We start from the raw sequence: 14,703 nt of genomic DNA, 5'->3' as shown, positions 1-14,703 counted from the left end.
GTAAACAAAACTTATATTGACACAGATATGTTCCATCATTCTATTCGTTTTAACTTTTGATTACAGCGTTCCCTTTTTATAATCAAAACTTATTTGAGTCCTGATTCAAATCTTCTAAAACAATTTTACTATAGGTTTTAAAATAAGATTTTCTTTTTACTTAATTCAATTATAATGACGCTAATTGTTAGATTATTTACGTTACGAGTAACTCAACCATATTATAAAAAAAATGTTCGCATACAAAAATTATATTTAGCTAGCTTTATCGAAAGTGTTTTTAAAACATCAGTGAAGATACTCAGATTTAGCTAGTATATAAGTTTTTAATTGCTTAATACATCATAATGAATATGTTTTTGATAGCTCAGCGATAGCTATTTTTAAGCATTGAATCATGTAAAATTAATTACGTATTCTTTAACTTAATTGAATCTAATAAAACAAAGTTTTAATGTTTGAAAAGCTTAACGATAGCTATTTTCAAGCGTTGAATCATGTAAAATTAATTACGTGTTCTTTAACTTAATTGAATCTAATAAAACAAAGTTTTAATGTTTGAATAGCTTAACGATAGCTTTTTTCAAGCGTTGAATCATGTAAAATTAATTACGTGTTCTTTAACTTAATTGAATCTAATAAAACAAAGTTTTAATGTTTGAATAGCTTAACGATAGCTATTTTCAAGCGTTGAATCATGTAAAATTAATTACGTATTCTTTAATTTAAAGAATTTTACTTTTAGATGATAAATCAAAGTTTAATGGTTAGGAGGTCCAACCATAGTTGCTTAAAATACAAAAAAAAACATTCGTGTGTACAGTCTTTTTCATAAAATCAACTTTACTATATTGCCTTTCAGAATCACTAGTCCTCTATTTAAATTTACATTCGCTCATAATGTATGTGCCTGACAGCCTGGACGCGCATCAGAATATTAAGGAAAGATTCGAGGAATCAATGAGGGCGGCTGCGGCCACTCTTGCCAATTCCTCGTTTCTTGAAAACTCCTTAGACGACTCGAGTTCAGTGTACAGCGACCAGTCTGGGATGCCAAGCCTTGCTGATGTCGATGACTATGGGGGTACAAGTACTGTAGAGTCCGAAAGGGATCAAGGGGAGATGTTCGGCAACGAGCATCTCTCACTGATGCTTAGTAGAACGATACAAATCATCTGGTCTCTCCTCAATTCGGTGATGCAGAACTCCTGCGGTGACATTGGTGACGATGTTGCCGGAGGTGATTCTGGGTCTGCCGAGTTGGGGAGAGACCAGAAGACGAGTCTGGACACCTTCAACATGGATGGCTTAATTAACATGTTGTTGGGTTTTGGCTTGTTTTCATGTGCTCTTATAGTGGTCTTCTTCGGCGCTGTAGGGCTTGAGACTCTTACACGTATTGACAACACCTCAGACAGGTCGCTGGCTCGCTGGATAAGAGATGTATGTACGCCCCTCCGAAACATAGGCGTCAGGACCATTGAGCTTCTCCACTGCAGTAACAGGACCAACAGGACTAGAGCTGGGGCTATGTCGCCAACTGCGGAGCCGTCGGACACCATGTATGAAGCCGCGTCCTCTGAGATTGATGATATTCTGTCGGATACACAGGTGAGTTTTCTTCTGTTGTATATTTCTTTTTTTTGTTTTGTATAATTTTTTTTTTTCTAGCCACCCGTTTTGTCTAATAAAGCATCATGTCGGTGCAGGGTTGTTCTGTCCTATTCTCACTTCCTAAACGTTGACTTTCGGCTCTTCCATATATATCGCTCACCGTTTGTCGTCGTTTTATGTCGCCAGAGAAATCCGCTCGATTACCGCAATTAAGTTGAGATACCAGTTAACATTTACTAAAATCTTAAGTAGCAACCTAATATTATTTCCCTCTGGGAAGGTTAAGAGCTTGCTCGTGCCGTACGTTTCTCATTGGGGGTTTAAATGTTAGATCAAGACTTTAATGTTTTCCTTTTGTTTTAGGCTCCCTCTGCTAGTCCATCGACTCCAGCAGAAGTAAGGTCCAGAATTGGCCTGTTTGCCGTACACTGTTTGTCTGCCACTGAGGATCGGATTACTGGAAGAAATGTGCCTGTGGGCTTGGAAACCTCGACGGGAAGTCCTGGCTTCCGTCCGTTGATTGTTGATCAAACAGAGCGTTTACATGTAAGTATCCATGCTTTAGTTTTCTATTAATTTTCAGAAAGAGGCTGTACATTTGTACACGTATCTAGCGGTATTTGCAACTAAAATTCTTTTATTGGTAGAATATTAATCTTAAAATGTATGGTTGCATAAGCATTTTTTGAACCGATCTAAGATTTTAATTCTAGTATAAAGTGGGTTGAATTGCTACCTAATCATATAGCTTTACAGGATTTTAGGCATTCTCATTTCCTGATTTTCCTAGACTCATTGTTAATATTGCGATTAAACTAATAAGATTTATTATATTTTAGGCGACCAACTCAGTCAATCTGGAGGAACACTATACAAACATGCTAAGGTTTAGCCCACCCAATTCTGGAGGGTCTGCAGAAGGATCCAGCTATAGTTCATCCCTATGCTTGAGTCGAATTGATTCCCCATCTGCAGCGGACCTTTCAGCGGTAAGTTTGCTACATTCGTTTAACATTATTAGTCGCCAAAACTACGTGATTTGAGTAAAAAAAAATTTGGTGACTTTAGCTATGCGTATGTACAATAAGTTATTTTAATCATGGTGCTATTCCCGTTCCATTGGTTAGCATCATGACTTTAGCGGAGTTAATAAAAATTTTCTAAAAGTATCAAGGTTGCTCAATTATCTATATGGGTAAGCATTATTATATTTCTCCCTGATTATTTGTTAAGATTTTCTATTTTCACTAATATGTACTTCCCTATTTTAGGAAGCGGAAAATACCCTTCCTCTGGTGAACGTGTTCGAGATCGATATACCATCCAGCCAGTTCGGTTCCATGGGTAGTGAGATTCGGTTCCCATTGCCAGAGAGAATGGTTGGAGGTTTAGAGCGGCTGCGTCTTACAGTCGAGACTCCCACCCCATCTCTTCCACCAGAGACTGCCTCAGAGACTGCTAGCCTGACCTCAGTTGCGCGTTCGTCGGATAACAGCAGAGATGAGTCCGATGCTGAAGGTATCCCTCGGCGACGGGGTTCTGCCGGCCCTAAGCGTACGCGTTGAAGTGGCGAATGTTAGCTTGGTCATAGACATTGTAAATTTTATTAGACAAAGACTGCTCAGACACGTGTGACAAAATTCTTAATCTATGTAACTAGTCAAAATAGTGATTACTATTCAGTAAAATATTAGACGTTATGACTTTCATACTGTACAAGACCAAATAATTTACACCATTGTTATTTTGTTATACCATTACATGTTAGCTTGTAAGGAACCTAGTATGTAAGGAAATAATGGTATAAGGTTGTATTTTCTTTCCCCTAATTTAAAACTTCGTGTAATCTCAATCACCTTCGTCATAGTTGAACTAAATTTCTTTCCTCAATATTATACTTACAATTTTAATTTCAGCCTTATATCACAATTTATTCATTCTTGTTAGCTTTAAGGGTTATGTATATAGATATTTAATCGAACTTGCGCCTCAGTACCTTTTCTCTGATCTTTTCATTTATATCCATCCCTGTGCATTAATCGTGAATTTTAATTGTGCTGTGATATATATAGAGGACCTGTAAATAGCATATATTTTTTTTTTTGTAACCAATATCTAAGTAGACTGAAGGACTGACATTAGACAAAGCCATCCAAATATGCTTATTCAAGTACTCATAAGAGAGATATGTAAAGACTGTTTGTAAATTTTAATATTTGAGCAATTAGAGTAGTTTCATTGATCGGGTAATTTTATTAAGGAAGATTATTTAACTTATTAAGGTTTAGAATATATATCATTCCTCTTCAAAACTATAGATCTTTACAACCTTTTAATTCTTACTACAATAACCGTGAAACTTAAGTTTCGGGGTAAAATTTTCTTAGGCCTGTCATTAAAGTTAAAGCTAAATTTGTATTTTCACCAAATAGAATTTCCTGATTCAAGTAGAGTCGTTGATAGGCTGTGTGCCTATATATATATAAGTCTTTGCATTTATTGCTCAATTGTTTTTAATGATCTCGGAATTTTTCTTATGTGCCAGTATACAGCTTAAGTCCAAAAAAAAATATTAACTAAATTTGTTAAAACTTGTCAGAAATCTTTCTTATTATCACAATTTTGTTTTCCAAAGATTTTTGTTAAATGAAAGTTTATATTCTGTTTTCGAAATTGTCTTAACTTTATAATTTTCACCAAAGAGAAATATTTGTCAAATTTTTATACCTTTTCTAAAGATTATCTACTTTTGTTAAAATAAATATAGAGATTTTTAAGTAACATACATAATTTGTTAATTACTGGTTTAACATATGTTGTATAAAATTACGTAGCTTACTCTATAAGCGTTACTTGTTTGTTTGTCACGTTAGTAGTGATAATAATTAAATTAAATTGTTACCTTTGTGAAGCGTCTAGCCTAGTTTTAAAGTTCGCTTATTTTATAACAATTAAAATGAGTAATAACATTACCTACTATGTTCTTTTGGTATTATAGTTATTATATATGTGGTTTATTTTCTTACCGTTTCTATCATTACCCTTTTAGATAACTCATATAATAATAACGTGGAGATTTTTATAAGAAACGTACAAGAATATGAGTACAATATTGTATAGGTAACTACGAGAGTATTATATTTTCCGTTTAGCAAGGTCTTTTATATCATTGGGAATGTCCGTTAGTCTTTCCATCTGGATGCATTAGAAGTTAAGTCATAGGAATCATGTTTAACTTGTATATTTATCTAACTATTCTGTTTGAGTTTCTAGGTCGATAACTAGCGGTAGTCGCGGCGGGGTGACCTCTCCTGCCGTAGATTACCGTTAGGTTATGATGATGTGCATCTGGTCGTTGAGGGACAAGCGTTCTACCGCGTATACGCAAGCTCCTCTGAAATACTCTTAATATTCTTTTCAAGAGTCTGACTAGGAATGTAGTGATCCTATCTAATATTATAACCATGATAATTGTTATTGACACGTATATAGCTATTTCTTCTATATGAGCGAAGATAGTTCTAATGGTCAATGGTTCTTTAGGTTTTGGTGGGCACAGTGCTTCTGACGCAAATGGTAAAGTTCGTGCCGTGGTCTGTCGGTCATATCCTAATGCGAACTGTGCGATCGTATCTCCCAATGTGAGATTATATGATCCTCCTGTTATAATAAAAGGAGTGGATGTAATAGTTATTGATGCATTCTCTAAACTGCGATTAGTATTCTCGCTCAAGCTATTAAAGACAATTCCATCTTGCACATGAGCGTAGGGATAAGTCTGTTTTGCCAAAGGGCAGTGCTTGGTTATCAATGTTTCATTAACGCTAAGTAGTCCCTTAAGGCACTGGTCAGCTTCAACCGGTAGATAAGCGTTATAATAAGATTGTCTGTAAACTCTTTTGGTTTTATCCAAGTAATAAATGGAATCGATATAGCACTCATCAAAAGGAATTGGTGCGTATCTGTAGATTTTTATTGGCTCAGAACTTAATTCCATGGATAGGATAGTGGTGAATGATGTGGTACCACCACTTAAACGACTTTGGACTTCCAATCCAAGATTATGAGTATAGTCCAAGTTAAGTTCTTGCCTTACAAAAGTTTTAATAGAGTCTGTGATGTCTGTCTTTGCAAGATCTTGAATTAGAGTAAGTCTGAAGTTCAAGTCTGCTTTAAGATCTTCTAAGTTCGTGATGGCTAAGTTGCTCAAGCTATCAACATACGAGTATTCTGCTGTTTGCACAAAGTTAGCTGCTTTGGCATGAAGAATTATACCACTTACAATTTGTGGTACTATCTCCGCAAGCAATAACTGTGTAAAATCAAACTTATCATGATCTAGCTTATAAGAAAGTTTATTTACGTTATTAGTCACTTCAATGCGGTTAGAACTTATTAGAGGAGTTACTGTTTCAATAGCTTCCTTGATTTTGCGGATAAGTTTTATTACCTCATTAAGCAAGTCCTTAATCTTTTTGGTATATAACTTGCCTATAAGTTTAGTTTGTGCTGAAGTGAATGTGCGTCCATCGTAGCTAATGTCTAATTGAGTCTTCAGGCCATCATAGATTGCTATTTCAGGCGCTGTATTGTCTACAGATATATCAACTTGAATGGATCGAATTGCTACAGCCGTGTAGCCTATATATTCTCCACTTTGATAGTGAGTGGGTATCAAGTCTGTCATTGTGTCTGCTGTTGTACTATAGTAGTACATACTTAGTATTATTAATATTATTTTAGAGTACATTGTTAAACAGTTAAGTTTATTTAATAGATGCTTATATCCACAATCAAAAGTTACTTTTCTGACTGGTACACTTACACTAATAGTTAAGGTCTTCACTGCTTGGAGTTCTATGATAAACTAACTTATTTTTCCAAAATCTATTTATTATCCCACTTTCGCTACTGCTAGATCCTGAGTGGGCGTTTCCGGTTTCTAACTATAATTAAAGTTTTTGACATATTTTTTTTGTATGTAGATTGGTTATAAGCTTAATAACTAATCAAGTTCATCTCAATTCAAGGCATTTATATATAGGTTGTCTAATAATGTTTTTATGCTTGCGTGATTTACATAGAAGTATTAGATATTTTAACTTTTAACTCAATTTTGTATATATTGGGTTACGCAGTGACATGCGTATATTTGTACAGTTTGTATTACTCGTTTGACTCTGTTTTAGATTATACAGATTCAAAACTTATACATATACAATTTTCCTTTTATATATTTTTGTGTATAAATATTTTTGAAGGGATCGACTTATTTAGTCAACATGTATTGTATATGGTTGGTCTCCCCCTGTCAAGAGAGAAGACGTAAATTTTACCACTGGATATATAACCTTGAGTGGGAAAATTCTACATAAATTATGATATCTCTGTTATCAGATTAGAATAACATACTATTATATTGTTCCCGAGTTTACAGGGTAAACGGAAATGCAAGTGATTGTTATTGGATTTGTTTTATATCTCTCGAATTTTGATATTATAATTTATGTTTAATGTTTTATAGATATGAATTCTGTACGCGTGCAGAATTATAGGCTTTGTATTAATTAAATTTGCATTTTGTTATAATGATAGTCATTATGCTGCTTATTTGTGCATAAAGGGATGACTGTGCACATATTTTTAGTCGCAGATTTTGCTTTGGCCAAACTTATAAGCAGAAGCGTCTTGTTTAGTTAATTATCTTTTAGTCCATGACTTTATTGTAAGACTTTATAATTACTCTTTTGTATTCTCTATGAAAGTGTCAAAATATTAGCCAATTGGTTTGAAACTCTTTGATTTTGAAAGGGTATTTAACTTGTCTGTATTTATATCAGATCTCCTTTCAACCATGTTTATTGTGAACACTTGCAATTTATTAATATTGTGAGAGGGTATGTGTGATATTAGGATTGGTCTCACGTGGAAGGTATTTAGTTAATTCCATGAATTTTCTGTAAGTTTACCTTTATATTTTTTTTTATATGTGATTTTTAGTTGTAATCTTATCTTTAATTAGCAATTAAAACAGGTTTTGCATCTTTTAAAATAGATATAGGGGAGTTTTATTATTTAAACTTTTAAATATCCCTGTTTCATCAAAAATTGCGTACAGCATATAATATTGCGTAAGGAAAGAAGAGCAATAGTGTTCCCTTCTTATAGTATGAGCTATAATTAGTTCATATGGTTTATAACTTAAATATTTTATGGCATTATTATTAGTTGTGTTGTTGTTAGAGCAGTTCAAATCTAATTTGGTTAGTATTGTAATATATCTGTTAATCATTTGTTGACAAGATGCATTGGTATTTGGGTTATATTATAGTTCTGAAGTTTAAAGAGTTCTGAAGTTTAAAGTTTTAAAGAAGTCTGAGTACAATATGCAAGAAAGAAAACTTAATCTTGTTTGATTGAAATTTTCTTTGAGGATAGGCAATGGTTTTTGCTTAATTACTAGATTTTTAAATAAAATCATTGATGGGTGAAATTGTGGCATATCACAATGTATACTGTTGCTGTGTTCTTAAATAAGAGCATTAAAGATATAGTTTTGTTCGTACAGATCCTAATCGATAGTTTTTGTCTGTATCCCAATTATATACAAATTAAATGCACTTTTGCCACAGCATGGTTTTGGGTACATGTTTCAGGCATTATTAAAGGCTGATGGGTTAAGTATCCGAGATGTGTTTCTTAGACTTAATGTTAACTGCAAGGTTACTTGGGAATCATAATTCATAGGGTTTTCGAGATAATCAAAATTTAAATTCAAGTGATTCAATACTGTTTTCCCTTGCTTGCAAATGCAACGATAAGCTTGGTATCTTATCACCAGGAGTGATATAGTATTGTATGCTTATATAAAGATTAGATCAGGTGGTAAAAGTGGTTTGTGAGTTCTAATAATGCAGTTTATAATAAGACTATTACATAAAAGCTAGAGGTGGTACTAGCTTTATTTGACAAGGTTATTTTACATGTCAATGTGCTAGTTAATTCTACCAAAATTGGTCCAATTGCCAAACTTTCATAGTGTCCTCTAAGTTTCACCGTTGTGCTAGGATTGAGACAAAAGTTCATCCAACCCGAAGGTATAAGTGAGATCGAATGTGCTATTGGTTCATTTATGCCTATTGTTGTGAATATGCGCATAAAAAGTTTTTTTGTAAAATCTGTAAGTCCATATATCTTTTGAAAACTGCTATGCTTGTTTCAATTTATACTGCAATAGACCTGTAAATCTAGAACCAAGGAAAAGTTACAACTTTTCAAGGTAAGTGAAATTTTCTCAAACTAAATTTTCTATCTGTTATGTGCGTATTCTCCACAACTTTCTTCAGAATATTCAAAATATATGTTCAGTAATTCTGACTTTTTTTTTAGATAGTTCAATCAATTTAATGATACTCCCTAAGTATACTGGGCTCCTGGGGTGGAGTGTACTATCTAGGTCATGTCCTTAATATATATTTTTGTTTTACAATTTTGTCTTGTCTGTCTTAGGGTGAGTCTTAGTGTAAAGTTTGCTTCACAAGTAATGATAGTCTTTTAGACAAAGTCCCAGTGGTATTTTGGCACTGTTGATTGTTCAGGATCTTTTCTTTTGTCTACACGTAAATGTATGAAGATTTTAGAATTATGCCATAAAATATTAGCTATATTACTATTCAAGTTTCTCTCTCAATTTTTTTTTTTTTTTGAAATAGTAGTGTGTGAAATTTTTTATCTTGACCATACACCTTAACCTAATTTCTACATCATCATCTATATGTTCAATGAATTTACTGTATTCAGGAGTAGATGAGACTGGAGTTTTTATTTAGCATTAAGATGATAATCAGATTAAGATCACTCATGATATGTGAGTGCCCTGTTTGATAGCTGTATGAATTAAAGTGTATCTATCAGCTTAATAAGTTAATCAATGTAGTAATTGATTTTGTGTTTCAGATTGGTATAAGAGTATTATTGGGTTGGCTACTAGTAACTAGAGTGATCTAATTAATAGCTGGCGTGTTTCGTGCTATGGCAAGTTGATCCAATTCGTCATCAGATTCGTCTACTTCTGGTAGCATAGGTAGTCCATATATGAATGATCCTGAGAAGTCAAAATCAACGACTACCTCTCTGACAATAGATTGGTCGCTGGACTCTATGTAACCAGTGATAACTGTGTTGGTGATAGTGTGATCGGAGTTGTTGATTATTAAAGCTCTGCCACTGAGTTGTCCATCATCATTGATAATGAGTTGTGTTTGTCCAGGTAAGATTTTGATGCCTGCATTTTCGTTTGAAATATGATCGTCGCTGAGGATTACTTGTGTTCCAGGTGCTAGGTTGAAGAAGTGGTTGATATTCATTACTATCACTTGGGTTTCTTTAGCTTTGATCTTTTTAACTACTCCTGTACAGAGCTGGAGCTCAAGTTCAGAACAGAAGATACTGCTCAGCGGTCCTTCAGGGTGAAGAATAGAATACAAACACGGTGCTAACCGGTATTTGTCTGTGACAGGCGTCCATGTTAGCTGTAGGCTTCTAATACCATTTAGTCCAATTATCATAGGTGCGACATCCTCATGGTTTTCAGCTACAATTGAGAAGGGAATTGGGTAATGACGGCTTGAGAATGATGTGGGGCGAATCATGAGAGTTACTTCTCTGGGTTCGGGGATCTTGTGATCTGTGCGTGTAACTGGTAGATCATGACTTTCTTCCAGCTGATTTGCATCATCGTTCATTACTATGCCGAACAACTTGCTATAGTACCTGGCTGATATGATGTTTTTATCTGTTGCTGAGTCAAGTAAAGCTGTCATGCGTACATCATAGTCATATTTACAATCTATTTCTTCTGGCATACAACCAGAGCAATGAAGGTACAATTTTCTTTCTTCCTCTTTTGCTGGTGTAATGTTATCTCCTACTTGATCTTTAGGCTCATGGGGAACTATTTCTGCTGTGGCAGCTGTGATTCCACTGAGGTTACAATCTCTAGATGATTCCTCAGCATTGGCTTTAGCCCAGTCTTCATATGTTTGCCTGAAGACACCACTAGGTTTCACCTTACCACTATGGTATAATTCCATCATGGCTGGCCTTCCAGGACATAAGTGTCGAGAATGGTATAACTCTTTACCATATGTCTTATAACAGTTTGTACAGAAAGCTGATGTCAATACAGTTGGGTATAATCGCCCTGTATCATCACATAATAATCTACATCCATCAGATATGTCGTGAGAATATTGTCCACATGCTACACAGTAGCGTCCAGGTGATAACCTATAAGAAGCCTGATAGTCCCGTTTGGTATTCCTCTGAAAATGCCTGTCCCTGTTATCCCTGTGATGAGGTTTGGGATTGGGTGACTTTGTAGCCATTTCTTTAACGGTGGCTTTTCTTTTATGATAATTTGAGATGGCCTCTATTTTGGCAATTTGTCTGTCTCTGTAGTTAGCTCTTCTCTCTTTAGATTTCGAAGTGTTGGTGGTGTGGATTCTCTTGTGTTCTATACTCGTTGTACAGTTTGTGCAGAGATGCCTTCCAACTTCAAGTGAACCACTTGTATTAGGTCTACCAAGTTGTATTGTGTTCAGTTTCTGCGAGAGTAGAAGTTCTTCTGCTGGTTCTGCTACTTTTGTCCGCCTGTGGGAAACAGTTTTCCATGAGTCTGATAAGTTAGCTTGTGTTGATAGTGAGGCCAGAGATATCGCATTCACCTCAGGGCTCATATTCCTCTTGTCAATTTGTTCTGACTCTTCTAAATTGGATATTTGTATTTCCTCATAAGCATCGGAGTCTCTAATGTCTGTATTAGCTGAAGGGGTGTTTATACCAGGTGTTGTCGAGCGTCCCCGACAAGGAGTGTTTTCCTTACCAGCTTCATCATCCTGCTGGCCTTGCTTGCGGGCAGATGACATGATAATAGTTGTAAAGTCTTAGAACTAATTGTAAGTTCTTTTAGATGCCAGTGGAATGTTGTACTATTTTTATGATAAAAATAGCGGAAGTTCGAGAGGATTACAAATAATGGGTATAGTTTAAAACAATCAAGAATCTGTTTAAGTTAACAATTCTTTGCTTTAAATTGTGTTTAGCTATAGATGGGTATGATGTATGCTTCACCTATAGTTGTTTCTACGTCGTATATACGTACGTGTGAGCTGTTGATTGATATTCTAAAGATGTGCGCTAATGCACCCTTATCCTTAATTAGGCTCAACTGTAGAAACACTCCTACTTAACTTTTATATAGTTTTATTTATGGAGTCAATTTGAGCTAGTTAGCTATTCAAATTGGTTATTAAGTTAAGTAATGTTTGCAGCGGAGTTAATTTGGGTATGCTTATATACTATCACAAATTAACTTTTAGTTTGCTCAGGAGTCGACTTTCCTAGCAAATTATGGTTGTCGAGAAAAAGAAACAGCAATTTATAATCCTTGTTGAACTCTTACTTCACTCTAAGGATATGTGTTTATAGCCTACGATCTACTTATTCCTGTAAGGCTATTATGAATATAACTTACTAAGGTTCACTCCCAAAGGATCGTCTATATTCTAATAATATTGCAACAATTTTGCCTGAATGTCAAAGATCTCGCCACCTCTTACTTATAGTTGTATTAGGGGTTTCCTTCCAATCCTATAACGTAATTTGCGCAAAATTGGGGCTTCACTTATGACTTCAATTCTTATAACTGTAGTGGGATATACAATTTAGATATACCTATATTTATATATGTAAAGATTGTTTTCAAAATTATCTGACCGGATGTAATCTAATTATAATTAGTAGTAATACAGTATTCAAGTGCAAGTTTACTCTGAGGAAGTGTGAGATCCTACACTAGGTGGCCAACCTGTAATGTGGAGGTTGTCAATCAAACTTCAAAGGAGCCTATCAACTTTGAATTAAGCAATACTTATACTTTTTTTTTCTGAAAACTAATCTGACTGATTTAAGTGCACTTTTTTTTTTCTTAGCTTATCTAAAAGTAATTTGTTAGGTTATAAAAATTCTGGGCTATATGTAGACACACTTTTATGTTACTTGGTTATAGTCTATGTGCTAGTAAGCCTAAGTAAACATACGTTTCTCGATATAAAATTTTATGATTCCGGATATTTAAAGACAGTAGGGTACTTTTCCGTAGTACTTCTGCTACTTCTTTTAGAGACGTCCTACTCTCCCAAGGTAGGCTGCTGCAACCTCCTGCTGCGTTTGGTGTATAGAACTTTGTCTCTTAAAGTGAACTATTCAGTACATATAGGGCCTATATTGTTGACTATACTTTTATATCACTAATGGTCACTATCACTAGTAATTAACTTGTCTTCACTTTCACTGCTGAATCCTGGTGGTACATGAAATAGAAATGTTAGCATTAGCAAAGCAAGTAAAAATTTAGTTTTCATGTCCTACTTATTGTTGAGTGAACTGTTTATTGTATTTATGTATGTGTTTGTAAGGAACATACAAACAAAAAGATTTTCTAAGTTAAGATTGAATTAAAAACTTTCTAAGTCAAAATAAAATAGAATCACTCTAAGTCCAAAGTTGGAAAATTTTGACTAAGTCCAAAAAGTTTCTAATGAAATTATTCTAAGTACAAAATCAATAAATTTTGGCTTAGGGAGAAAAAATCTAAAATTATCTTAAGTACTAAAAGTTAGCAAATGTTGACTAAGTCAAAAAAAATTTTCTTATTGAAATTATGCTAAGTACAAAATTAGTGAATTTTGACTAAGTCCAGAACCTTTCAATGAAATTATGCTAAGTACAAAAATAGTGAATTTTTCTTGAGACAAAAGAAATAGAATTACTCTAAGTCCAGACGTGGAATATTTTGTCCGAGATGAAATTTCCTAACAGTTCATTCACAATGCTACTTTAGAGATTGCCTATAAGTCAAAAGAAATAGAATCACTCTAAGTCCACTGTTGGAATGTTTTGACTAAATGCAAATCTCGCTAAGTTAAGGATTTTAAAATTATAAAGTATTAGAGTGATAGAATTTTCCTTCACCAAAAGAAATAGAATCTCTCTAAGTCCATAATTGGAATATTTTGGCTAAGACAAAAATACTCTAAGACAAAATTTTCTTTTAAGTGTGGAAAATGAAATTTGCTAATCTAGTTGGAAAAATCGTAATTATTACAAGTCCGAATTTTGGTAAATTTCCAACCAAGTTCACAATTTCATAAAAATTACTATAAGTCCAGAAATTCGAGATTCTCTCTGTAACAAAAGAAATAGAAACGGTGCTAAGTCCAAAAGTGGAATATTTTGCTCAGAGTCTCAGGAAGTCTCTGGAGTTATTTCTCTGATTGCATACAGCAATTTGTCTACACTTATATCATTCCAACCGATCGATGTTGAGAATATCTTTGAGACTTTGAAATACTTTGTTTAACTCAAAATTTTAGAGGCGATAGTTATTTTGATACATCCGCATATAAATCAGAATTGCATTAAGAATATAAGTCCTAGGCATGTATAAGTAAGTGCAAATCTCAGAAAATCGGTTCTAACGGCACCAAAGTATTAGTACAGTTTAACTTGAGTAAAAATGCTACAAGTTTGTAATAATCTTTTGGCCCTTTACTACGACTCAAGAGTACTAACTGCTTTCGGCATATTGTTTCAGAAACATGGCACCAAAGACAATATGTATCCCAACTAACAGCGTTTCCCGTGTTCTATAGGATTTGCTCCTAAGTTTTCATTTAATAAGACAGTTCAAAATGGTCCTTTACAAATAGTATTTTGATAGCTTATAAATGAAAAGTTACTCCATGCTTGATTCTTAATAAGTTCTGGTTTAAGTATCAAAGATTCAAGTATTTCAACACTTAGAGAACTTTCGAATAAGTAAAAATCATACTAAGTCCGAAGATTTATATATATATACTCCGCCACCTAGCACAACTCCTAAGTTTCAAAAATTCTGACTAAGTCCAAAAAATCAAAATTTTGCACATAGCTCAATCATAGATTATTCCAACCCAAGTGTTTTACTAAAGAGAGGCGGACATGGAGGTGCCGGTGTGCTGGTATTCTCTAGGGCCTCTAGAGTGTCAA

The 14,703-nt window shown here is 34.2% G+C and overlaps 2 protein-coding genes across 10 annotated transcripts in view; both read left to right on the top strand.

The window, feature by feature from the left end:
• The window catches only part of LOC145324772 (uncharacterized), a 238,699-nt gene that overhangs the window by 110,432 nt on the left and 113,564 nt on the right, over positions 1 to 14,703 (top strand). The gene's annotated exons all lie outside the window — the stretch shown is intronic.
• LOC145324098 (uncharacterized) lies at positions 896 to 2,618 on the top strand. The gene is made up of 2 exons (XM_080166730.1): positions 896 to 2,160; positions 2,454 to 2,618. The coding sequence occupies exon 1, from the start codon at positions 901 to 903 to the stop codon at positions 1,654 to 1,656; it is 756 nt and encodes a 251-aa protein (XP_080022856.1). The 5' UTR covers positions 896 to 900; the 3' UTR covers positions 1,657 to 2,160; positions 2,454 to 2,618.

This window comes from Acartia tonsa, chromosome 7, assembly GCF_053477335.1.
Source record: "Acartia tonsa isolate MP-2025a chromosome 7, ASM5347733v1, whole genome shotgun sequence".
In the NCBI taxonomy this organism is placed as follows: Eukaryota; Metazoa; Arthropoda; class Copepoda; order Calanoida; family Acartiidae; genus Acartia; species Acartia tonsa.
The sequence above is the reverse complement of the archived record's forward strand: the minus strand, read 5'-3'. Positions and strand labels throughout refer to the sequence as shown.

Bases quoted from the DNA above. Each gene is read 5' to 3' on its own strand.
- LOC145324098 (XM_080166730.1), top strand. From the start codon at position 901: ATGTATGTGCCTGACAGCCTGGACGCGCATCAGAATATTAAGGAAAGA.